This window comes from the organism of the source record quoted next, unplaced genomic scaffold, assembly GCF_019419815.1.
Source record: "Pyrus x bretschneideri cultivar Hongxiangsu unplaced genomic scaffold, Pyrus_bretschneideri_v1 Contig83, whole genome shotgun sequence".
Lineage (NCBI taxonomy): Eukaryota > Viridiplantae > Streptophyta > Magnoliopsida > Rosales > Rosaceae > Pyrus > Pyrus x bretschneideri.
The window spans coordinates 23,514-51,314 of NW_025999824.1; the positions used below are offsets into that span (position 1 = coordinate 23,514).

At 38.8% G+C, this 27,801-nt stretch overlaps 1 protein-coding gene and 1 long non-coding RNA gene across 2 annotated transcripts; both read right to left on the reverse strand.

Annotated features, from left to right (window-relative positions):
- Positions 1–18,142: 18,142 nt before the first annotated feature.
- LOC103938218 (bifunctional purine biosynthesis protein PurH-like) lies at positions 18,143–20,975 on the reverse strand. The gene is made up of 6 exons (XM_048575996.1): positions 20,890–20,975; positions 20,221–20,378; positions 19,470–19,680; positions 18,877–19,224; positions 18,641–18,767; positions 18,143–18,488 (listed from the first exon to the last, which is right to left on the reverse strand). Exons 4-6 carry the CDS (start codon positions 19,168–19,170, stop codon positions 18,337–18,339), a joined length of 573 nt encoding a protein of 190 aa, XP_048431953.1. The 5' UTR covers positions 19,171–19,224; positions 19,470–19,680; positions 20,221–20,378; positions 20,890–20,975; the 3' UTR covers positions 18,143–18,336.
- On the reverse strand, positions 20,970–21,909 carry LOC103941100. The gene is made up of 3 exons (XR_007255248.1): positions 21,802–21,909; positions 21,538–21,671; positions 20,970–21,047 (listed from the first exon to the last, which is right to left on the reverse strand). It is a non-coding gene; the product is annotated as an uncharacterized LOC103941100 (long non-coding RNA).
- Positions 21,910–27,801: the final 5,892 nt, after the last annotated feature.

A 27,801-nucleotide genomic window follows, 5' to 3' on the forward strand; every position in this document is an offset into this window, starting at 1 on the left:
TGCTCATGTTGATTGAGCATTTTAAATTAGAAAGGAATATTCTTTAGGAGAATATTTAAAAAAGATTACCTAATTAATTAAAAATAATGAAATTAGACTGGGGTTCACTAATGGTCACCTCTTATTTGGTGTGGTGTCTAGGAAAAATCTTTAAGGAGACATTTTGGGTGTCAAAGGGGTTCGGTTTTTTAAAGCTTCACGCTGCCACCCTTCCCGGATTTGACCTGGCCACACTTACGGAGGCCCACATGTCAAGCCCATTGTCTAAAGGCTCTAATCGTTGTGCACTCAATTGGATGTTGCATGAAAAATGGATAAGCTTAAAACATAATAATGTTTAAATAGATTTATTTTGAAAATAATTAGAAAATATGATTTTGACTCTTAGAATTGAATGGTAATTATTAGTAACTTAGCGGATTTTTCAATTTCAACCTACAAGAAACAACGAAATATTTTCTAATGAGCTTTTTGAAATAAATAAATGTAACATTGGAAATTAATAATGTCAAAATTATTTCACCCTTGTAGAAAGAAATGGTTGTCAAAAATGTTGCTGCTAATTTGACCAAATGAGAAAAGCTGGTTGGAACTAACTATGATATTTGGCATAGGAAAATCCAATATCTTCTCAATCAATTAGAGCTCTTGGAGCCTTTGGAGGCTTCGGTGGATGAGCCTGATCTTGAGAGAGATGGAACCACTACGGCTCAGCATACAGTTAGAGCAAGGTCTTATGAATCTTGGTTCAAAAAAGATCGAAGTGATAACATATAGTCTAGTACATTGGACTACTCTTCGTTACAAGGGAGCTCCTGTAGCAGCTTCAATATCAATATGGATATTGATGCTAATGTTAGTGGAGTACGTTATGCGTATTAAGAAGTTCGAGCATACATGGGGTGGATTTTCTTCAGAATCATTCCACTGTCTTCTTACTAATTTGAAACTCTCCCCTCTGCATTGATGGCATGGTAAGTGTTCTTTAAATTTTCATTACTTTAATTTTGAAGTGCTGAAAGTCCAACCACAGTTGTACTCATACATAAACACATTTGATAAGACTAATTTGATGGATTGACTTGGATTGGCATGACTTGAACTTAGTGATGTCCTATGTTCGTGTGTATTTCTGGACTAATACACCACAGGTAAAAATAAGTCGTGGAAATATATTATTTTTTTTTCAACGATATATCATTTTTGTTTTTGTATAATGGATGTATTAGTCCAAAAATACATCATTGAAAAAAAAATAAGCGGTGGAAATATAATTTTTTTTTTTTTTTTTTTTTTACCTGTGGTGTATTAGTCCAAAAATACACACAAACATAGGACATCACTAAGTTCAAGTCATGCCAATCCAAGTCAATCCATCAAATTAGTCTTATCAAATGTGTTTATGTATGAGTACAACTGTGGTTGGACTTTCAGCATTTCAAAATTAAAGTAATGAAAATTTACCATACCATTAAGAGCATCCCCAGCGTGGGGTTTTGCTCGGGGGACGGGGTCCAAAACAAAGGCCCGAGGGCCGGTGGCGTCGCTCCAGCGTGGGGGAGCCCGGTGGATGGGGGAGGCCCGAGTCACGGGCCCGTGAGGGATTGCCAGGCCTTGAGCCCGAGGTGGGGGTGACGCAAGGCTAACGCCAGGGTGGCGTCAGCGCATTATTTAATTTTTTTTGTGTCAGGCGCATGCACCCCACCCGCGCGTGGAGGCGCGTCGCCGACACAAAAATCAGAAAAATAAAAAACATACTAATATTTTATTGCCTATTGCCAGGGCTATTGAAGTGTAACGGTGGAGATGCAAATTCTATTGCCAGGGCTACTTACTGTTCATTAAGGGCAATTACTGTTCATTAGGTGGATTGAATAGTGTATTGCCAGGGGGGAGGGCTCCAACGCTGGAGTTGCTCTAATGGAGTGCGGAGAGCGAGTTTCAAATTAGTAAGAACACAGTGGAATGATTCTGAAGAAAATCCACCCCATGTACGCTTGAACTTCTTTGCACACATAACGTACACCACTAACATTAGCATCGATATCCATATTGATATTGAAGCTGCTAGAGAAGCTCCCTTGTAACGAAGAGCTGTCCAATGTACTAGACTATACGTTATTACAACATGAACAACCGTTTGCATAATGGAAAAGAAATATAGGGGTAAGACAACTGATTGTGCCTGCATAAATCTTAATATATTTTGTAAAATAGCATAAGGAAATAATCCTGGAATAAAATATTTGATATAAAGAGCAGCATATTTTGCAACTGCTGATCCTGGTGGATAGAAATAAGTATTGGCTCTGTATAGAACCAAAGTATAGCTATGAAGATGGTGAAAGGGAGAGAAACTATGCAAGAGGCCTGCAAATGTATTCCTAACATCCTATAGTCCCTTGCTTCAAACCCCTGGCCGCACAAGGTTTCTAGAGCTCCACTTAAGCCAACCTAAACCAAGAAAAATGTTTTAAGGGAAAGCACATAAATTCTCAAATACATATACTTCCAAATTTTATAGCTACTAGAATATTTTTAAGAACATAAAGGCAAGGTTAAATGTCAATAAGACAGTTAACATACCATAACAACAAAACCAGTAGTGGTTGCCCACGCGTTAACCAGTGTGGCTCCAGCAAGCTCGAGCTCACCAAGGTGCGCGGCAAACATTATTGATATGAGACGAGTTAGGTGAAAGCATAATTGGTCACAACGAAGGGTAATCCGATTAAGACCTGGTTCTTGACCTCATGGAAACTAGCCTCAGTTCCTTGTTCAGGATTTGATGAGATTAATGCAACGGTAGAGTCTGCCATTTTGAGAGGGAGAGTAATAAAATCCAGAGGCCACGCCTGCTAGAACATAGAATATAGAGAGCACAAAGCAAAGCAAAGATGAGAGAGAGAGAGAGAGAGAGAGAGAGAGAGAGAGAGGAGAGTGAGGAAATGAGTGAGTTGGGCGTGTAAAGTTTTAGATCCTTTATTTATTTGTTTAATTTTATTTAAAGAGAAGATGAAGTGTATCCCTAGTGGTTTGTGTACTATAACCATACACTTTGGGACCACGCATGAAATTACATTTTGGCATGATCGTTTAGGACACCCTAGATGAATAGCGATACATTGTATCCTCAAATCTTTACACAGGCATCCACTAACCCAAAGCTTAGGTTTGATTCAAGGAATCACATGTCAAACCTACTTTATGGGAAAGTTTATTATTAAGCCTTCTAATGATAAGATTCGTTTGAATCCTACTATTTTTCTACAGAGGATTCAGGGGCACATTTGTGGACTGATTCACCCTCCCTGCAGACCATTTAGATATTTTATGGTATTGGTTGACGCTTCCACACGTGTGCTTGTTGTCCACAAGGAACAATGCATTCTCCAAACTGTTGGATTAGGTTATCAAGCTCAATTCACATCTAAAACTTTTGATGACTATTGCATGTTGGTTGGGGTTGAAGTTGACATCAAGTACCCCATGTTCATACCCAGAACGACCTGGCAAAGGCATTCATTAAGCGTTTGCAAATAATTGCTCGATCGTTGGTCATACGTACCAAGCTCTTGATCACTCCTTGGGGCTATGCAATATTGCACGCAACCATGTTGATCCACCTGAGGCCTGTTGCGGCCCAACCATATATCGTCCTTTAGTTGGTTACCGGATAAGAACCCGACATATCACATCTGCATGTTTTTTATAGTGCGGTCTATGTGCCTATTTCGCTGCCCTAATGTACGAAAATGGGGCCTCAGCAAAAGATAGGAATCTATGTCGGATATGATTCTCCTTCAATTATTCGTTGCTTAGAACCTTTTATAGGCGATCTTTTTACTACTCGTTTCGCGGATTGTCACTTCTATGAAGCAGTCTTCCCGTCGTTAACGGGAGATAAAGAACGTCATCATTCCTGAAGAACGAAGCGAATTATCGTGGACAACTCTCACTTTTTCTCATTTAGATCCCCGTACCGCTCATTTTGAAACTAAAGTGCGGCGCATATTAGATCTTTAGAGCATAGCTCAGAGCATGCCATATGCTTTCATGGATCTAGCACGAGTGACAGGATCACATATTCCAGCTGCGAATGTGCCAACAAAGATGAATGTACCAAATGTACGACAAACTTCCCTCCTGGAAGCCTGGGAAGCCACTTTGACTAATTAGCGACTAGCCAATCCTCTACCCCAACACATGGTAGACCTCTTAGTTCAAAGGATTCACACCCCAAGAAAAGGAAACCCACAACACAGGTTGTTGAGCCTACCGTGGATCCAATTGTCGCCCACTCATTCTATCCAACTCATGAGGAATTTCTAAATTACGAAAGCGTCCTTGAAGAGACGAATCCACCTCCTGAGAATCGAGAGATTTCGGTCCATTATGCTAGTTTGGATGATGTTTGGTGTAGAAATGAGATGATCATCAACGATGCATTAACATATGCAGTAACTACTGAGATCATGTTGAGTGACGACATTGAACCCCGTTCCGTTGATGAATGTCGATGTAAAACTGATTGGTTATGAAACGTAGGGTGTTTGGACCTATAGCTTATACTCCTCCATATGTGAACCTCATTGGCTACAAGTGGTTTTCGTTCAGAAGGGTAATGAGAAGAACGAAATTGTGCATTAAAAATCTCATCTTGTTGCGCAAGGCTTCTTATAACGCCCCGGGATTGACTATGATGGAACTTATTCACCTGTTATGGATGTGATTACTTTTCGCTACCTTATCAGTTTAGTAGTTTCTGAAAAACTAAGTAGCTAATGTACGTAGTAACTGCGTATCTCTATAGGGATCTTGCTACAAAAATTTATATAAAAGTTCCCAAAGGACTTACATTGACTAGATCAAATATTTCCAAACCTAGAACACGTTCTTAATTCGGCTAAGGCGTTCACTCTACTATTTGAAGCAATCCAGAAAAATGTGGTATAACCGTCTGAGTGAGTATTTGAATAGTCAGGGATACGTGAACAACAAACTTTACCCTCGTGTGTTCATTAAGAAGCTAGTTTTGTGATTGTTGCAGTTTATGCCGACGACTTGATCTTCATCAGAACTCTTGAAGAGCTCAAGAGAACTGCCACACACCTAAAGTCAGAACTTTAGATGAAAGATCTAGGAAAGGCTTGATAATGTCTCAATCTCAAGATAGAGCACTGTTCGAATGGAATCTTTGTACATTAATCGAACTACACCCAAAAGGTGTTGCGTCGCTTTAACAAGGATAAAGTGAAGCCTTCAAGTACTCCTATGGTCGTTCGATCACTAGATGCAAAACGAGATCCCTTCCATCCGAAGGAGGATGATGAACAGAAATTGGAATCCAAAGTTCCTTATCTGAGTGCGATAGGCGCTTTATTGTACTTAGCTCAATGCACTAGACCCGACATCTCCTTCTATGTTAATATTCTATTACCTTAAGGGTACTATGGATCTAGGCCTATTCTATCCCTACAAATCCTCGAGTGATGCCACACCCCCTTATCTTGAGTCGATTTCCACCTTATAGGTTATGTGGATGTAGGTTACTTATCTAACCCACACGAGGCACGCTTTCAAACAGGTTATGTATTTACTGTTGGAGGCACTACAATATCTTGGGGATCAACTAAATAAACCTTAGTTGCCACTTCGTCTAACCATGTTGAAATTTTCGCCTTACACGAAGCAACTTAGGAATGCTTCTGGCTGAGAATAGTTGTGGGCTATATTCTAAGCTTCTGCGATCTTTACCCTATCATTGATGTCTCAACGATGATCTATGAAGATAATGCAGCATGCACCAAACAACTTAAGAAGGGTGACATCAAAGGAGACAACATCAAGCACATTGCACCAAAGTTCTTCTTCTCACATCAATAGTAAAAACATCAAAAGATTAAAGTCACACAAATTCGTTCACAAGACAATATGGCTGATCTCTTCACCAAATCACTACCAAATGCGATGTTTCATAAGCTTGTTCAAGGAATAAGTATGCGTAAACTTTCTAAGTTGTAACATTGTTAGTTCTCTTTGGAATTATGTTAATCTCAAGGAGAGTATCCTGAAGTATACTTGCTTGATCTTAATGTACTCTTTTTCCCTACAATTAAGAGCATTTTTCCCATTGAGTTTCTGCTACGTAACGAGATTTTGATGAACCTTGGGTTGATCATATCCCTAATGACGTCTCGTAGACGTTTTATTTAACTTTGCATTTTCTCATGCATTTTCCTTAGACTATGGATTTTGTCCCTACTTGGGTTTTACCATAGCCATGGGGTTTTTTGTGAGACTTAGTTCCATATCCAAGTTCCTACTTTACTTTGAGTCTAGTGTGTTCCCAGAATCAGTGCTAATGAGTCGACTTCCTCAACTCTGCATGATGCCGAATCTACTTAAGTATTTACACACTCAAGGGGGAGTGTTATAAACATTGTATTTAAGTGTGATTATGTAAATCCTAGATTAGATTTGACACTAGTTATTCTTCCCTATTAGGACTTGTATTCCTTGGAGGTGAAGGATTCTTCCCTCCCTTATTACTATAAATAAAGGCACTGCTAATGGGGAATAACACATCTTCTACACAACCCTACAAACACATCTCTCTCCTTACTCTCTCTCTCTCTCTCTCTCTACCATGCACACTCTCTCTCTCTCTCTCCCTATCAGATTAAAATAACCACAGCATGGGTGATATATAGGCCATATTATTGTGGTGTGTCATGTTTTCCTCTACAAGCATTGGAGATGAAGATGGAACAAACTAAGGAAAGTGAGAGGCACTAGAGGAGAGATCGAAAGTTAGAGAAATTAAAGTTTTAGCACTAAAGGGAGACATCTCAATCTCTACAAGAATCACCAGCCTTCAAGCTATGAAGATGAAAGAAGCTTATGAGTGGTGTAAGCCTAACAATAAGGTGAACAACTTTGATTCAAATCAAGGTATCACTTGAAGAGGTATAAGTCTTTTCCTACTCTTATTGCATGCGATATTTATCAAAAAAAGTATTAAAAATCCATGGTTCTAGGTTTTGGAGTGCATACAACGTATATAACACTTCCACTACTATGATTTCGTTTTCATTGATGCACGTACTTTGTTGGTCCAAAATCTGATTAGGAATCACCATTTTCACCCACACATCCTTTTTTACCTTCCACACACTCCTCTCAATTTATAGGCATCAAATATAATGAATGTGTGTGAATAACACCCCCTTTTCATCAAATGAGAACCTAAGAAACTTTCTCGACAGAACCACTCTCTTCACCTTCACACTTGTCTCCCACTCCCATCAATTGGTTGAATATCAATGTGTATGGTGCTTATAACATTGCAAACTTCATCGGAGACCTTCCTCGGTGATTTCATTCAAAATACTTGGGGGAATTCCTCAGTGACTTTGCATGCAAGCTCCTACACATGTCAAGCCTTGTCATGGTTCAATGTTTGGCAATCATCACTAGTACAAAAAACACACTTGCATGACGAAGCACATTACGTTGCGCAAAAACTTTTCACGCAATGTTGACAAAGAAGCATCACGCAATGACGTTTTAAGCGATGAAGCTTTCCATCGCTTAAAATTGTTTTACGTGACAAAGGTACACCTTCATCACGCAATGTTTGGAAAAAGGTGGTAAAATCCTGGTTTGGCACGAGAAAATTGCGCGAAAGACCAACCGCATCGCGCAAATGGTCATTTTAGTTCACCGTTGTGCAAATACCATTTCCGTGACGCGAGTGGTCCATCGCGAAATTTTCTGGTGCCAAACCAAGATTTTTACCACCTTTGTTGCGCTAAACATTTTTGTGCGACGGAAAGATTCGTTGCACAAAGTCGACGAGTTTTTCCAAATCACAAAAGTAGTTTGGAAGGTAGAAATTGCAAACCAAATTGCAATAGCTGCCTCCCTTCCTCATCTCTCTTCAAAATCTTCTCCAATGCCTCCCTTGCTCTTAAATTCATCATACAAATATTCCATCTTTCTTCTCCTCCATCTCCTCTCCCTTCCTCGATCTATCCCTATCCGGAAAGCAATTTGATTTTGTATATAACTTTGAATTGAGAATTCACGCTAAAACAATTAAATTTTTTTGTAAAGGATTTATGTATACGAATTTCATTGAAGAATGAATTTGAAGGTATTTTCTTCGCTAAATTTATCTTTATTAATTTTATCTATTTTATTTAGTTTTTTAATTTATTTATATGCACATATTTTTGTAGATCACGTGCAAAATTGTTTTGCGTTGTATGGAGTTAATACTACTTTCATATTTGTAGTTCAATTATAATCTTAAGGATATACCCCCGAGGCCACTACCTACTTAGAGGAGAACTTAGCAACCCATTACAAACATTGAAAGTGCAAACTCCACGTGCATTTTAAGAAATGGGATGATCCGGAGATTGCTCGCCTAGAGAGTTGCCCAACGAAGTTGTTGAAGCAGCCGGAGGATTGGGAGTGGCTTTGCAAACATTGTACGGACACAGATTTTGTCGTAAGTATGTACATATTATTTTAATAATAATTTAATATTGTTTTATTTATTTTTTAAAACTTTTTTAATAATTTCTTTCAAATAGTCGCGCTCACATGTATATTTGTGTTTAACAAAAGAAATATGTTGCTGGCAAGAAAGCTCGAGAGTCAAAGACACTTCTTCACCATTCTAGTTCAATGCCTTTCTCCTATAGGGTTGAGGAACGACGTCAAGTTAAAGTATATTAATTTTTAATTTTTGTACAATTTATTTTTTATTATTGATTAATAACATTTTCTTAATGTTTTTTTTTCTTCAGGAGGGTTATAAGTTCCCAGAGCTCGACATGTTCAAGGACATTTATGTTCAACCCAACGATTAGACCACTGAGCAGTTCCATGTAAGTATTTGTAATTGTTATTATTATTATATTTATGTATCGTTCAAATATTAATTACAATTTTTTATTATATATTAAATGTTTTTTCTTTATTATTACAGGCCGCTATGGTGGAGAATAGCATCATTGCAACTTCTCCTGGAGACCCCGATCAAGGACGTCACTGTACCCGAGGATGCAGGTCTTCAGATCCTGACTGAGACCTTGGATCAAACGCTCGGTCGTTGTCATGGCATGGTTGTTCGGGGTATGGGGAAAGCGTTGGTCGTGAGACGGGTGCCTCCTCATCTTCCACATCAACCATAGGATAGGTCGTCCTCATGACGGAGGAAGTGGCAACCTAAAAGATAAGATTGCAGCTCAGGAAGCCCAGATTGCAACTTAGATTGCAGCCCAGGATGAGAAGATGAGCATGATCTTATAGGCCTTCCAAATGTCCAACCTCCAAATCCCGATGTCAGCGCCTGATCCTGTTCCACCTTTGATATCCCAACCGCATCCCAACCACTTTGCCCAGCCGATACCCAGTAGCCTGATGCATTAAACACGGACGACTATTTTATAATTAAATACTTTTTCATGGTTGATTAATTATTATTGTTTATAATTTAATTAAAATATTTGTAGAAATTAAATAAAAAATATTTTGTCAAGAAAAAAGAAAAAAAAAATGAAGAAGGGTTTGCGCAACGACGACAATAACCTGTGTCGCGCAAAAGGTCTTTGCACGACGACAGCAACCTATGTCATGCACCTATCTTCGCGCGACAACGAGAGCTCGATATGTCGCACACCTATCCACGCAGATTACGCCATCGTCGCACAAATCCTGCTTTCACGACCTTTGCACAACAGTCTCCGCACGACGAAGTTTTCATTGGACTAATTCTCATGCAATTTTTTTGTCTTTGCGCGACGAACTATACTTCGTCGCGCAAACTGTTATTTGTTCTAGTGCAGGGAAGAAGCATATATAGCCTTGGATCATGTCAATAGTATGATCAAACCATTCCAGAAAGCGACTCTCTCCAAGGTTGAATCAAGAATCAAACTTTGCTCTAATATGAAGTTAAACAACGTATTTTAAAATTATAAATAAGAAACAACCCTAACTAAATCAAATAAGTAAACATTAATTTCTTATATGGACACTTTATTACTCTGAAGGTAAGAAATAATATACAATCGCAAATTTACCAATCTCAAAGACATAAATTAACAGTAGAAACAAAAATGGTGTGTATGGATTTCATTTGGACCGTGCTAAAACCAACCAAGAGGCCACAACCCATGGTTCTCAACCACGCACCCCCAGTCCAGTCATATGCCCTGCCCATTATTAAAAAAGAAAATGAAATAAAAAATGTGGTTTCGTCCCTTACTAGTCGCTACCGTGTTGTTTTCTTTTTCGTTTTTTTCTTTTTGACTAGCCGTGTCGTGTTCTTTAATTTCCGAAATTAGCACCTTCAAAATGCTCGACCAATAAAATAATAAAGCACTTTGAAATTGCAAAGCACCTGCAGTGTATATAAACTAAAGTATTAGGTACCCAAAGGCACATGTGATCTACTCTTTTTCCCCAAAGTCCCCAAAGTCCACCAAGCCAACATCTTCATATAAACACCTTCTAACCCCCACCCCCTCCCCCCCTCTTTCTCCCTGCAGCTTCCTACTTTTCATGGCTGGCCTTCAATACAACTTCTTTCCCACTGACTTCCTCTACCCTCGTACTTCTCAGTTGCGGGCCTTAGAGCCAACTAACAAAGCTACTGTCCTTCCCCTCAAAACCACCAAAACCGATCATGTAGCCGATGACCTCGAGCAGCTCAAGATTCAACACCGTGGAGTTCAAGTCGTCAAGATTTCAAAATCTCCTCCTTCCATGCATGGTTGAATATGAAGGACTCGCCAAGTTTGTGAATGCTGACACTCTTAGGGTTTCTGACGCTTGTGAAGATCAAGATCATGAACTTGAGGATCTGGTTATTTATGGGGTTCAATTTTTTACCCCCGCTAATATTTATTACTTTGCTTCCATGTCAGCACCATGATGTATACTATGTATCGTCCACAACATATGTATGTTCAGATTATTGTTAATGTACGAAGATATTGGGCGATATGTGATGCATGTTTCTTATATCTTTTCGCTTATTTTACTCAGTAACTACAATCTAAGTAATTCAAACTTTGCAGATTTTAAGGCCTGCGTTTAGTTTCCACCAATATACCAAACAAGATATATATGTAATTTCTGCTACTGAGGATTGAAAGAGAATCTTTTATTCCCCAAAAGTTATATTGAAAAAATTATACTAAAGGTTAAATTGTAAGATATTTTGTTCTTGCACACTTGTTCATAGCAAGAAATAATTAAATTTCACCTAGCACCAAATGGTTGGTCAAGGCTAGGAGCACAAACAAATAATTGCAACCAAATATTTGATTGAGTTTTTAGGCATCTATTTCATGCTCACTTTTCTTTTCATTGAGGATTCAGCCAGATATAACAAAGTTTTTTTTTGTAAAATTAAAACATATAACATATTAAAATTTATTCTTATCAATTATTTAATACTTCAAAATCTTAGTAATGAAATGTAAAACAAAGGGTATTTTGACACCTCCATGCAGCCAGCAGAAATGGAAAGTGATGGCTTTCGATTATGAGAATGGCTACAATTACGAACGATATATTCGAGAAAGGGGGTAACAAAGAACCTCCCATTTGATCAAATTTTAAAAATAAAAAGGTAAGCTAACAATCTCTCTTTAAACTGTATCACGTATAATCAAGTAACTTAAATGACAAAAAAATAAAAAATATATTTTTGAATCTAACACTATTGAACTTAGCAGTTTTTAATATTATTCGACGACTAACTCATCGCATTACTCAAATAGAAAATAAAAAGAATAAACATATATATAATTTACGTGGGCGTCGTGCAGCCGTCCAAATTAGCGGTGAAAATTGGTGTAGGCAGGGGTCATTGCTGGACCACATGTTGAAATAATTTAAAACATGGGGGAGTGATGTAATACAGAATAAAATAGGGTTTTGTGGTGCTTTCAGGATCCTTGCCGAATCCTTTTTGTGGGGATCTCTGGGATCAAGTAATCATGTATGTTCATCGTATATCGTACTGTTAGAAATCATTTAAAATTGAATATAAATAGTACTTAACGAAAAATGATCGTATGAAGTACGATGAACGGACATGATTGCTTGATCCCTAAGATCCCCACAAAAGGGATTCAGCAAGGATCTTGATCCCTTTCACTATTCCAAAACAAAATATTTTCCAAGAGGATCCTCGCTTGATCCTCTTTGTGAGGATATAGGGATCTTTCAATCACACTCGTTCATCATATATCGTATAGTTAGAAATTATTGTAAATTTTTTATTTAAAATTGAATGTAAACAGTATCTGACGAAAACTAACCGTATGATATACGATAAACAAATGTGATTGGAGGATTCTCGAAATCCTCACAAAGAGAATCCGGCAAGAATCCTCTCTCAAATATTTGCATATTTGTTTCTGTCTCATTTCATTATAAAAAATGAATTTCTGTTCAAAGTTGAAAGTTTAAACTTTCCAATTTATTTGACTTGCCCTAGAGAATACAGCATAGACCAATGTGCCATGGCGTGCAGTCCACGGTGTCCGTTTGGCATCGGCACCTACCCGAAATATGCGAATATGCCGTTGAGAGAGAACTCAAACATTCTGCATGCACCAAGCCAAAGAGTCTTCTTTCGTTTTCTCTTCTTTTAAATTGTTAGCATACGCCCAATCATGTTCTCTAGACATTAGTGTCTAAGAAAAGTTGTGATTATTTACTGTTCGATCTTAATTTAACGATAGATGATCTTTAATTATTGTTATTCGATATGATCTTTTGTTGATAAATTATGATTAAACAGCGCATGATCACGATTTACTTAGACCTTAAAATTTAGAAAAACGGGACTCCTAGCATGCTAAACACTTTGCTCTTAGGTCATCCTGCATGCCTTACATTATATGTTTGTTTAATTATTTAATATCGAGTCATGATGCATGCTTTGAAATATATATATATATATATATATATATATATATATATATATATATGTTTGTTTTCTTATTAGTGCCAAAACAGAATCTGTACTTCTTTTTAAATAATGGAAATTGATGTACGAATCTCATCACGAGTTTTTCTTTTTGTAATGTCAACTCATCACAAGCTATTCCGGCACACCAAATTAGATAGAGGGCTAAGGGCAGGTAACTGTGCATCTTTATATGCACATTCTTATTTATCAATTATATGCATATATTTATTGATGAAGCATATAAGATAGAACCGTACGTATCCCCATTAATTTATCAATTCACAAGAGCCTTCTTTCATGAAGTAAACTTCCAACAGCAGAAAACTAAAGAATAACTGTTTTCACCGAAATACCAGTCAACTGAAAGAAAAGAAAATTTTCCAATTACAATTAATTAGAAAAAAAGTTTCGGTTAAGTAGTATTTCGGTGAAAACAATCGGGAGGTCATCTTCGAAAGAGGAATAACAAGATTACAGTGTTCAAGTGGGTTGAGAAACTTTTTCTTTGTTTGGACAGATTTTACAAACAATCGGGAGGACTAAACCATGAAACTCTAAAAATTAAAGTATAAAAACCCAAATAATGTATTGAAACTTTGATTAGACGACCCCAAGATGTTCAAAGATTCAATCATTCCAAGAAAGCATCTAGGTCCTCCAAGGAATCCAATCTGATTTTGAACAATATTAATCAAGTTAAGTAAAGGGTAAATTACACTTTACCACTTCAGGTTTGAGGTCTATTACAATCTCATACAACATCTTCAAGACATTTCACTTTCATACATCAAATACTATTTTATTTCAATATAATACATCTGTTACATTTTCCATCCATTGATCCGTTAAGAGCTGGCGTGGCTGTCAAATTTGTGCCACGTGACAAAAAAAAACATTTATGAATTTAAAATATAATAATTTACTCTATTTATAAAAATAAAAAATAATAATTAAAAAAAAAACTGGAAACCCATTCCCCTTCCCCGCAACCCCCCAACCCAAACCCTAAATCTCATGTCTTCTCTGATCCACTCTTCCCTCTTCACCTCCCTGACCCACTTCGCCTTCCCCACCCGAGCTACACCTTCTTCTGTCACCAACCCCGTCCATCAACCCCCGGATCCTCTCTGCCTTCACCTTCGACAACACACTATAGCCACCATGAAGCCTCGATCTTCAACAATCCCCGAGTTCAACAACACATTAAAGCCCCACGAAGCCCCGAAATCAACGACTTTGCTCCAGCCCCATGTTTTTCTTCTACAACCTGAGATGAACACGACCTTCGCGGTTTTTGGATCTGAAGTCGCCAGCGAGAAAACTTTCGTTGTTCACTAGCCAAAGATGAACATGAACCCATAAACCCAGAAAAAGCAATTGTTCTTATGTTAGGAACATCCCAGAAAATTTCCAAAAGAGATTTCAATAAATGTAACCTCTTTTACTTTTTTTATTAGGGTTGGGTGCAGGTTGATCTGGGGAGAGAGAAGGGAGGAGAGGTGAAGAGAGTGGAGGAGAGGGTGAAGTGGCTCGAGGAGGTGAAGAGCGAAGAGTGGATCAGAGAAGACATGGGATTTAGGGCTTGGGTTGGGGTGTTGGGGGGTTGCGGGGAAGGGGAATGGGTTTCAAGTTTCTTTTCTTTTCTTTTTTTAATAGAGTAAATTATTATATTTTAAATTCATAAAAAAAAAAAATTAATTGCCACATGGCACAAATTTGGCAACCACATCAGCACAAATGTGGCAGTCACGTCAACTCTTAACGGATCAATGGAAGGAAAATGTAACGGATGTATTATATTGAAATAAAATAGTACTTGAGGTATGAAAGTGAAATGTTTTGAAGATGTTGTATAAGGTTACAATAACCTCAAACCTAAGGTGGTAAAGTGCAATTTACCCTAAGTTATAAAACCATGATTTATTTACTGAAAAAAGTAAAGCTTTGGTTTCACTTTTACTCCTTCAATAAACAAATGGCTCAACATTTAACACTCATTTTCTTTATCTAGCCATTTCTGTAAAGGAAAACTAATGAAAAGAGCTTGAAAACTTTGAGTTTTAATGATAAGGACAAAATACAGGGTAAAGTGAATAGTACCAGGATTGACTTTTTAGTGTAAAAATGTGATTTTTTGTTAAAGTGAACAGTACCGTGGGCTTTTCATTAAAACTCCCTTTTATGCTTTCAGATCTGGCTATGGCTCTCCAAGGAAGTGAGATAGTAGTTTCAGCAAATTTTGGGTTTGTTTTTTCTTCTGCATGAATATTTTGTTGCTATTTTTTTTTTTCCGAACAAACGATATTATTTACACTAAAGGCTGAGAGAATGAGCCAAGCCTCATAATGAGCTAGCAATAATGTAGTTCAATTTCGCATTTGACGAGAATTGAACCTAAGACTCCTCACTTATAAGTAAAAAGAATAGGACTAAACCATAGTACTAAGTTGCCTTAAGAATAAATCCTTGAGAATTTCAACCGTTAGATTAATCTAATGGTTTGCAATCAGTTTTTCTTTCACAGCACCTTAAAAAGTGGTCCTTAGGTGAGCATCACTTGTACATTCTCATTATAATTAGTTTTCATTTTCCATTTTTCTGTTAGAGATAGATGGAAAAGATATATGAAGAAGGTGAAGCAAATGTATATGGAGATAGATTTTGGACCCCCCATTGGAATCAGCATTCCAAGCATTCCTCGTTGGATCAATGCTATATTACATATGTGTAGACTGGATGTTGATTCGGATCCTATTCGAATTTGATGTAATTGTCGAGACTTTTAATACGATTATCCGAAACATCTTATTTAATTTTCATATTATTTTGAAAATAAACTTATACCCTATTTTCTTATTAGGGCAATATGAAAATTTCTAACTGAAAATAGTTCAGTATAATAAAAGAACAAAGTTACTAATGATAAATTCATGTTTTCCCAGGTCTTGAAATAGATCTAATAAGGATTGGTTCGATCTTAATCTGATGATTATCGAAAATGGATCTACAAGTCAGATAACTATGAAAATCGGATTTGGATATCAATCAAGGTTGATCTAGTTTGAATTCGATTCGTTTACAGGTCTGCATATGTGTTATCATCATGGCAATTTTATTTTCTTGAGTAGTCAAGTATAGTCAAGCAGGGTAGATAATCCAAGTTCATTTTTCTAATTCAAAACAATATTTGTCATGATCCACATATAATCAAATTTATTTGTAATCAGATTATCCGATTCGGATCTTGTGAAGAATACTTGGGTTGAAAATCTCGATCCATCCATATCGAATTTGGATCAAATCCGGATCAAAATCTGATCCATTAACAAGTCTAGTCTAGTGGTATTCTTTTTTTGTAAATGAGAGGTTTAGGATTGACTTATATGAAGGGCGAGTTTGACATTAAATTATTGTTACATGTCTATGATAGCTCAACCCTAATCTTTTAGACCTTGATGTATAAAATGGTTGTATAAAATATCTAAAAAGAATTCATTTAAAAAGACCAACAGATTCCCTAAATTAATCCAAGTAAATACCGTTATACAAGATTAAGACCGTTAAGATAACGAGTATGACACGAAAACGATACAAATACGACCTATTTACCAGAATTGTTAAGAATCCTCGCAAGGACATATAAGAAGTCTCCTCTTATTGCTAATTGATTTTAGATGAATCCTCAAATTTCATCATAACAACTACTAGAGTGTAAGCCATTTAGTACTACGATTTTATAGTATCCCTCTTCGCTTAGAAATGAGAAGTCTTCGGTTCGAATCTCGTGGAAGGCGAATTTGATAACAAATTATGCTGCCCATTCAGTAGCTTAGCCGAACTCTCTCTCCCTCTAGTGTTAATAAAAAACCTAGAGTGTATTGGGCACGTGTTACCATGTGCTCTCTAGTAATTTGGAAAACTTTTCCCTCTTAGTTTGGGTTTTATTTCTCTTTGAGGTTGACGGAAATACATAGGAGAGAAGGGATGGATAAAGAGATGATGTGAATGTGTAAAAAGTACCAAAGTCATCAAACAAACTCTTAATTTTGCGATTCGAGCAATATGTAAGAGTGCACAATACTTTGTTGTAGTATTACTAATTTTATTTTGTGCTTTTGGTTTGTTTTGGAGAGCTGTCGAGAGATACTGTCAGAATTTTTTGCAATTGAAATTGCGCTTTGGAGCTTCTATGGTATGATATGTAAATATACATATATATTCTTTTATTTTTAATTTTTTGGCTTGACGTGTAATGATCGGGACCATTGATTTTTAAAGTTCTATTTCACGAATCATTCCTACAAAAATCAGCCAAATGAAACATTGTTTTGCCACTTATTGAGAGGGTTATGGAAGAAGTTCACAAGTATGATGAATGGATTGAGTGAATCTCATTTATTGTACTCTCCGATCAATTTGAGTAATCAATTTTGTTTGGTTTTTTTTTTTTTTTTTTTTTTTTTGGTTCTTGAGGGGGTCTTCTTGGGTAACTTCGGATTTGAATCCAATTGAGTTTCTTCAGTGCAAAAAAAGGCAAAATATAGAATATTTGAAAAGAGGGGAAAAGTTTTTTCAGCCTTCGAAAAAAGGCTTCTAGAATTCCAAACTCTCCTTTCAATAAACCAAAAACCGGTTCCCAACTTCCTGTGTTGCTTAATAAGATAAATTGCTCTCCCAATCACCTAAAAACCTCACATCAGATAGGGTAGTTTTATGTTTTTCTTCCCACCTTTACTTATGCATGTAAAAGGGATGTGAACAAAGAAATTCGCTCACCCAAACCAAGCACGACCCAGCTAAATAGTGTTGGAATGTGATTATGATAACATGGTTTGCACAATATGCATAATCATGTGTGAAAGTACAGTTGTATTCAACGGGTGACTTCCCCTAAAGAATACAACTCCTCCAAAAAGGTTATTTCATCTCTATATATTCACCAAATCCCTTTCTTATCAGAGCAATTCAATGTCAACGTACAATTGTTCTCACTCTCTGATTCATATCCTCACACCATATTGTGATTGATATTCTAAACGACATCGGTTTCCTAATCCTATCTACTACCCAATTTCCATCAAATAGTCACTAGTAGGAAAAACAACTTGCACAACAACAAAACAAGAAAGATCAACAATATACAAGAAGCAAAGTTATTAACGTATGGTACCTCAAATCCGCATTCAGATTACGAAAAAAATTATGATTTGCCTTGATGTCAAACAAGCATGTCTACAGGAACTTCTCCGTGAGAGAACCTAGTTATCTTCTTATGAAAACAACGGATCGAGACCTAAGGTCCTTGTATCGAAGCACCAAGGACAAAAACGTTGTCAATGCCTGAAATGCCTCACGTTTGTGAAAAGAAGTGAAACTCCATACTTGTTACAGCAGTCTATAGCATCCCCATCTCTAATGCTCCTACCGGGTTCTGTGATTACACCAACTCCGCTTTGGCAGGCTTCTTCCACTGCATCTTTCCACGCTGCTTGTAAAACGAGCCTCATTCAGATTATTATAGAGATACTTCCATGTATTTTCAGTTTAGCATAAGAAGAAACTGATCTCGTTGAACTTGGTCTTGCACTCCACTGTTAAATAACATAAATAAAAGTTGATGCATGATCTTGTAATTACCGAATGGGAAGAAGCCATCACTGGCCAAAGCTGCACCCTTGACCTCTTCTCCAGCTTTCTTCAAGGCTATTCTTAAACTCTCCAGGCGGTTAGGCTGCCCACTCCCCATGCCCAGCATGCAGTTATTCTGCTCATAAGTCAAGGATCAGATATTTCTCCGAAAGTGCAAACCCTCAAAATAGCCTACCGAAACTATATTAAATGTGAGGGCGCGGGGTAAAACAAAGAACGACAACCTTTGTTATAACAATTGCATTGCTTTTAATATGCTTGATGCACAACCATGCGAACTCTGCATCAGCAAGCTCACTTTCTTGTGGAGCCTTCTCAGAAACAGCTTTGAACTGTATATCTTGGGGGGTCAAATCATCCGAGTCCTGGGCTAACCACCCACCACCAACCTGTCTAGGTGAAAGCTTTCCCTTCTCATTTTTCCCTGCCTCAAGGATCCTTAGAGTCTTTGATTTTCCGTGGAGGATTTCAAGCCCCTTCTTTGTGTACTTGGGTGCAACCACAATCTCGTAAAACATCCGAGCTTCACCATCTGTCGGGCTTCTAAACTCTTGGATTTCCTTAGCAAGAGCCTAGAAACACAAAAAAAAAAAAATGAGTTATTTAGGAAACGGAGAAACTGCAAAACAGGCACATATATTACCAAGTTAAACTTCTGAAGGCTAGCCTTTCAGAATAAATCAGTTGGTATTCAAGTTCACCACGGTGCCAGAACTTGAGTGCACTTCAACAGCGAACAACATTTTGGGAAGTGCATGGTAATCACAATCTCATTTCATATCATAAATTCAGGTCGGATCCCAAAACTCCAACTCACCTCATCAACCTCGATGTTGAACGCTTCAATGCCACCAAAAGCACTCACGGGATCTGTTTTGACAGCAAGCCTGTATGCTTCAAGAATATCATCACGTGAAGCTGTGTCCACAAGGATTTGTATGCTTTACAACTACACAGGTAGGACTTTGAAACTCTGACACACAATTCCAAGCCGCATCGGCATCTAAATAGTTATTATATGACATTTCCTGCATGCAGAAACTAAAAGGTTTAAAGCCGATGAGATCTGGTTAATTTGTAAACATTCAAAACAGAGCCCAACAATTCAAATATTTTGCCTCCCACCAATTAGCAATCAGAATATCAGAGAACCCCAAACATGGTGCTACCATGCTGCTGTCAAAAATTAATATTGGAAAGCAAATATGTTAATGAACTCACTCCTTTCAACAACATGCTACTTCCAATGATTTGCATGTCCACAACAACAACAACAACAACAAAGCCTCATCCCACTAAGTAGGGTCAGCTATATGAATCCTAAAACGCCACTGCGCTTGGTTTGTGCCATGTCTTCCGTTAGATCCAAGTAGTCCAAGTCTTTTCTTAGAGTCTCTTAGTGGGTGTATATTCCAATCTTGATCGATACTTTCAAATAAAAAAGTATCAAGGTTTCCTTATCAACCTAAATGCCACTAAAGATTCAGAAAAATAAGGATGCATGGTCATCACTATCAATTCCTTACTTTAAGTGGAGTCCAATAGCTGAAGGAAGATGTCTATCTTACCTTCCCATGGTGTCAGATAGCAGTTGCAATACCACCAGCATTCACCTCAGAAAGACTCTTGTCAACGTAGAATGTTGCAGCCTTCTGATGAGGATTTTCACCATAATGAAGGGGACTTTTGAGCAACATAGGCACCGTTAAGCTCTGAAGGAATTTCTCTTGCAAAAACAGAAAAAAAAAAAAGTAAGTAAAAGAAGTTTGTCAATCTACGCATCCCATCACAAAAGGGTGACACAAGAAAATTAGTTTAAGTACAATTTCATAGAATGTACTGTCTATGGGGTCCCCCCCCCCCCCCCCAAAAAAAAAAAAAAAAAAACTCACTCGTCCCCATGGTCTTTGTACCCCCTCCCTCTCTCTCTCCATCCCCGAAGGTAATTCCTCGCGCTATATCATGAACATCAAAATGGTGCATTATTACAATCTTCTTGATGAAACTCCCTCTTCTCTCTTAAAGGTCATTTTCCGCTTACTCCTAATTCATTTTTATGAATCTAAAATTGTTTGCTCAATAAATTGCAGCCTACTTGACGATTTGGCATGTTAATTCTGACTCTAATGTCTACTTAGATATTAAATTCACAAATATATAAATAAAAGTAAAGCTATAATCCTTGTCTTATCAAAGTAAATTTATAACTAAAAACAAGACCATCAAAGACGTAATACCTTCAGAAGTCTGCTTCCAAAGCCATTCTGAAACTGCAGAATCATAAGAAGCAACATGCTGGAAAGCCTTCCATGCAAGCTTCCTTGTCTCCCTTAAGAAATTCTAGAAGTGCAGGATAGTCTTCTGAATCAACCACCACCAAGACATCTTTGTGATTCTGTTTGACAAACATATTTAACTTGGAGCATCTGATAAAGATATTGAGACAAATTTAGGTACTACTAGTGATACAAGGGTTGTGTTTGAGAAAGCAGATTATGGGCGATATATTGAACAATAAAAAAAAAGATGTCCCAACATTGGACAAAAATAAGCAGTAATATAAGGATCGTGTTAAAAATGTATGTCACATTCCCTGTTAGGCCAAAAGCAGAATCGATATGTTCCATTGTTTCTCGGATCAATATGTATCAAGATTTCTGCAGATGGTGTTGGATTGAATACTAGCACCAATGATGCAGCACAGAGTTCATATCTAGATATCTACTAAATGAGATTCACTTGGATAAATAAAACGAGAGAATTACGAAATAACAAGTTCAATGAGAATATTTGGTTCATGACAATGATTCTGAAAAGCAAAACCTATTATGATTTATAAAATTATAGAACAACAATATGCTACCATTTCCATTCAGATAAACAACCTTTGCAGCTGCTCTTATCATGGCAGGACCACCAATATCTATATTCTCAATTCCGTCTTCAAAATCTATTCCTCCCGTTGAAGTAACTTTGTCGTAAAAGGGGTATAAATTCACCACAACCACATCAATTGTACCTGTACAAATATTTTGAAGTCAATTATTATTGTTACAATATATTCTCACAAAGAGAGAATGAGAGAGAGAGAGAGTGTGTGTGTGTGTGTGTCGTGCAAGCATGGTAAAAGAATTCACAGCAGAACTCACCAATTCCATGTTTACTAAGAGCTTCCATGTGATGCGTTTCGTCTCTTCTAGCAAGAATACACCCATGTACGTTAGGGTGTAAAGTTTTTACACAACCATCAAGATGCAACACAAATCTTAGTCATGTTATAATCTGCATAACAGAGTTAATATGCCCAACATTAAATATTTCATAAAGTGCTGGATGAGATACGTAATTTTCAGAGAAAAATAGCTTGCTTACCATCTGTTTGGGCCCAAAATAATATTATTGGGCCAAGTGTAAGTTTATGTTCGGCCCAAAGCTATTTCAAATATACTATGGGCTTCCTGGTGGTCCCAGACCATTCAGCAAGGATGGTTGAGTCCTATCACAAGAAGAAGTAGTTCGGATGAGCAAAGGGGTCGAAGAAGTCCTAGTGCAATTTGGATTCTCGACCAACAATGAATATGGCCTCAAAAAGGGGGTGAGTTCGAAGTCCTAATAGGGGTAGGATTGGTCGAAGTGGAGTTGGAACAGAACAAGAAGTCCCAATCCAGATATGATTTTGACTTGATCTCAAGGAGGATTTGGTGCTATAAATACAAGACATCATGCAACAATTGAGGGACCTCCAATTCAACACACAATTGCCCTGCGCAAACCTCTCAAACACCTTGAGATTTTTTTTATTTTCTTTTTCCACTGACACATCTTCAGTTTGGATAAACAACACTGTGAAGGCAACAGACGAACACCTTCAGTTTGGATAAACAGCATTGTTGCCGTAGAATCAGCCGACCGCGAAGCACCTTTAGTTTGGATAAACGGCACTGCATCGAAGCCGACTGGTTATCTATCCAAGTCTTGGTCGATAAGGGTTTCCGGATCCTTATTGGCAGAGGTCATCTTATTAACCTTTTTGCGAAGTAAGGTGTTACGAGTTACGACATTCGGCGCATTAAACGCCGAGTGGTTTTATGATTGGATACTCCTAAGTGAGTTTTAGAGTTCGGCATTCTGAGGGTCGAACCACATTTACCATCAAGACACACATTACCTTTGAATACTTGTGTCTATATAGTTTGGTGTCGATTCGACATGCTTATACTTTCACGAATATAATCACCGTGACCGAATCCGACGCCGACGATTCGTGAATTTCGCAGAACTAGCAGCCTTGTCTTCAGGCTCGAGAATCCAAAGGCCGAGATTTGTTCCTTCCTCGGCCGCAATCGCAAGATCAAGAAGTCAGCAATGCACTCAATGCAACATCAACAAATTTTACTCGGTCAAGTTCGGCCGACGAGTTGGCAAGCCCCACATTCAACCGAATGACGTAGTTAGCTTATTAGTTACTCGGCCTGCGCGCCACGTAGGCTTTGTAATTTTTAGGGTCAACATTTTGGCATGCCCATTGGGACCCAGTGCTAAAACTACGAAATTCATATGATATATCAAGATTCCAATTTGGCTCCACGTAGCCAATTATACGAGCTCCTAGAGAAATTGAAAAAACACAATGAGGAACAAAAAAGATCTTTGGAAGTGGAAAAAATTCTTCATGGCCATACAGAGATGCAAAAGTCATTCGCTTACATGTTGAGAATAAAAGGTCCTGTTACCCTGCAAGAGCAATGGGTAAACGAAGACAAGGCTCAATTTAATACCTGGCTAGATGGAAAATATTTTCCTTACGTTTTCAACTACAAATTGATTCCATTTGAAGAATGGTAGGTTGAAAAGACCAGGGGCAGTTTTTCGCTCCGGCCATAATCAGACATCGGCCTAAGAAAATTGTTATTTTGGCAGAAGAACAAAGGCTACCTATTTTTTCGATCGAGACTGAAAATATGGTGGGCCAAGACCTAGGCCACCTATTTTTTCGATCGAGGCTGAAAGTGTGGTAGGCCTAGAAGAAAATGTTCAAGTTTCTGAGCCAAAAATTGACTCAGAAAATAATTCGTCAGAAAAGTGTTCCAATGAAGAACAAGACCAATTCATGGTTTCAGTTGAACAAACCACGCCAATCGATATGATTATTGGTGATAAAGCAGATATGGAGCAATCTCGTTTGGCTCAGTTGTTCGGGTTAAAAGCCGAAATTGGCGAAATTATTATGCCTGGGGGGCATAATAATTGTCCAACACATTCGGCGGCCGAAAATGAAAAATATTCCGTTAAGTCAAAAATATTTGGAGAAAATTCTTTTCTTGGCCTAGAGCGAAACCAATTTGAGAATTTTGATGTAAAAAGATCTCGGCTCGGAAACATCGTTGGCTTCCTCCACTTTATGGTTCGGCCACTTTTATTTTCATTTGCTAAAATATATATATATAATGAATAAATTATTTTCTTAACCATTCGGTTTTTTAGCCAATACTTGAGAAAATAAGGGGGCAACAAGATGGTGTGCTGGGTTGAAGGATTGGAATTTTAGTGCAATGCATTTTTATTCGGCAGTGGTTTCTCAGTAGTCCTTGGCCACATGGCTCAGCTAATTTTCACATCTTCTTAATCATGTGATTATTGATTATTGGTGATCTTTGGTAGACTCCTATTGGCCGAAACCCATAACTCGAACGACTATTAAGATTTGGTATCCTCGATGGTTAAAAAGAATATTTGTAGCATGCTCTACACCTATCCATCTATAATCAACGAGTTAGACAGAAAACGTTTGGCAAGGGAGAATTAGTTTGGCAAACTGTGCTGCCCATAGGAATTAAAGACCCCAGGTTCGGTAAATGGTCACCGAATTGGGAAGGGTCGTTCGCCGTACATAAAGTTCTCGGCAAGGGGGCATATCATCTTAGAGACCGGATCGGTTTAATTCACAAATTACCAATCAATGGGAAATTTTTAAAGAAGTATTATCCGGTCACGTGGGAGATGCAAGAGTAGTTTTTTTCATTAATAAGCTCGCAAAAACGAGTATACAAGTACAGATGGTCGATTCGTTTATAGCTAAATGTCCCTAAGGTGAGGAGGGAATGAGAGTTTTAAGAACAGCCTTCAATTCCAACCACCTCACCTCACCCATCGTGACCTCAGCCTGCTGATTCCTCTTATCCATCTTCAGCTGCTCGACATGCTGCACACTAGATGCATATTCGGTCAGGCAGGATTTGCCGCCTAACTCGAAATCTCTTACTAGCTCAGAAGCAACTGCCGACTTCCGATTTTGAAGTTCGGTAATTTGACGATTAAGGTCGGCCAGCGCTTCCTTTTTCGTCTTCAGCATGTCGACCCGTGGACGCAAAGTTTCTTGAACAACCATCGCAACTTTCAAGTCGTCTTCGACCCGAAGAGCTCTCTCGAAAATACCAAAATATTCTCGAGTTCATTCCAGAGTAGAAAATGCTCGAGTAATGGCTTCGTTGCTTAACTGACCATCAGTTGCAAGATCGTTCAGATATGCCACTACGGAGTCGAGGCCCTGGCACTCAAGAATTTGTGACGCTGAAAGGGACAGCAGTTCCTGCAGCTTGACGAAGGCATCTAGTACAGCCGTTAACACGGAAAGTTTGATTACGGTTGTTGAAGAGCCAGTCGCTCCTGATGTAGTCGCAATTAAGGCGTCAAGCTTGACCTCCCACGAAGGCTGCACAGAAAAAGAAAATTTGTAAGCAAAAGGAAAATTATAAGGAATGCATAATAGAGGGAATTTGTTTCTAAACCTGCCAAGAGGATACTTCGGCCATGTTCTCTAGTTCATTGCTCGAACCTAGAGAACTTAATGGCCGAGCCCAATGTCTAACACTACTTCTCAATTCACACGGCCGATGGAGTTTATCTACGTTTGATGGCCACTGAGATGGCCACGAAATGTAGATAACGCCCTTCGGCGCATAGAATTGTCCGTGAAATGAACGATCGAGCACTAACATTTAATATTTTCCTGAGTTCAGACGCGTTATAGTAAAATTAATGAAGAAAGGGGATCCAGCCTTACAAAAGCCGAGTTAACTTCTTGTGGATGAATGTCGAGGTTTTGGTCTTGTGGATGGAGCGGCATTTTCGCCGTTGCCTCAAGCTCAACCAGGGGTCTTTTCCCACGATCAGCCACAAGAGGATCCGGTTGAACAGTCGTCTCGACCACAAAAGGAAGATTGGCCAAAGGAAGCTTGGTTGGTCGAGAGCGACTCACCAGCGGGATCTCATGACCTTCGTCGTCATCATCATCTTGAAATAAAAAGTTGTTAAGACTTGTAAATCTAATAAAATGAAGAAGATCACTAGCAACATAGTTATACCTCTTCCAAGATGATTGCTGACTGTTTTGGATTTTTGGAAAAAGTTTTCTTCACCGATGGAGCCACATCCTCCAAGATGGGGGCAATGACCGGCCTCGAAGTTGCTGCTTCCTCGACTGGCGGTGCAGTGGCTGGCTCGGCCGGCTTCGAAGCTTCCGTTTTATCAACCAGCGGGGTAACTGCTGGTTCGATCATGACTGGAGGGACGGGTCGAGCTTCAGGCACCTGGCCAATCAGAGATGGTTGCACAACCGTCGAAGTGCATACGGCAGGAACAGAAGGAGAAACATTATGAGTGGTCGTTCCTGTCGACTGACTAGAGATGACATGGATTTCCTGTTCCCCTTTCTTTGCCAATTTGTTGACGCGTTTAAAGGATGAGGGGTTGCATCTGCCGTCTCAGTCTCCTGGTGAGCTCGTTTACTTGTCTTGGAGGAAGGGATCAATTTTTTCTTGGCCACGGCTGAAGCCACCGCTTCTACCATTTTCGGTGCTCGCTGCTTGAGAAAGTGAAACCAAGTCAATAAAAATTCGAATGACGGTTTACAAAGAGGAGGTAAAGGTAGCCATATACCTTGAGTCGTCCCTTTGGTCTGGAGAGCAGGAGCCCTATTCGGTCGGTCGCTACGGTCTTTGAAGATCTTGTTGATGACCTCTTCGATTGGAGCGCTAAAAAATTTCTAGGTATACTCCTCCCACCTATCATCGAAAATGTCAGTACTGAGGGTTTCTGGAATAGTTGGTCGAAGGCAGATATTTTGGCAACGTTCCTGAAACTCCTTCTTGGCATCCGTACATTCCTTCTCTGAAGAACTAGATAGGCGTCCTCGGCTTAGGAGAGAGCGAGAGGAGAGAAGAGGTACCGGGCAGCCCTGGAGGTAGCCAAGCTGTCGAGCGGTGAAGTGGGGGCAATATACTTCCCAGCTTGCTCGACGAGCATTGCAGCCGAGAGGAAGGTTGTGGGTAAGCATGAACGATTCCCAGGATTGACGGAGATCAGCATCTTCATCTGCATTCCATGCAGATATGGAAAGGTTGATTGACGATGGATATTCTCGACGGCGGCAGATCAAGAACTTGTCATTGGAGAGAACGTCGAGGCTGAAAAAGTATTTGAACACTTCTTCGGCCTGGTGAGGGGATGTCGGCCGAGAGGCCAGTTGAAGACCGAGCGCTTCAGTGGGCGAGAAATTGGCGATCTTTGGCTGAAGGGGAGCAAAGTAGACCTGCAAAAAAAGTTGGAAGACCCAAAGGGGGCCGTTCTGGTGTGGGTCGATCTTGTGGAGGGTCATCTCGGCCAGGCAGCGCAAGAGATTAGAAAGAATGGCCGGGCTAAACGCCAGGGTATGTCTGCTAGCCAGGGCTTCGGCTACCGGCATATTTTCGACCAAACATTTATTGGACTTGTACAACATATAAATTTGTTGTACCAATAGAAAATGAAGGCCTCGTGTTCTCCCTCTCGCAGGTTTTCTTCTCCTCGGCTGGCAAAGTGAAAATAAAGGGTGTTGTAGTTGAAGAAGTTTTTGTGTAGTTTCTGAACTTCTTCCTTTGAGGGTGATGGACCTTCTCCACTCAGCGCTTGGAGGGCCTGTTTATCAAAAAGCACTTTCATGTTAAGATTTGACGGATTCCCAGAGAGGGCGGCGTCGATTTGTATGCCAAAGAGGGAAGTCCCCAAGATGGTAGTCAAGTTGAGAATAGTAGGACCAACAAGGTCGAAAGGGAGGACCATGGTATTGGTGGCCGAGCACCAGAAGCTTGAGGCCGCGATAAGAAGCTCTT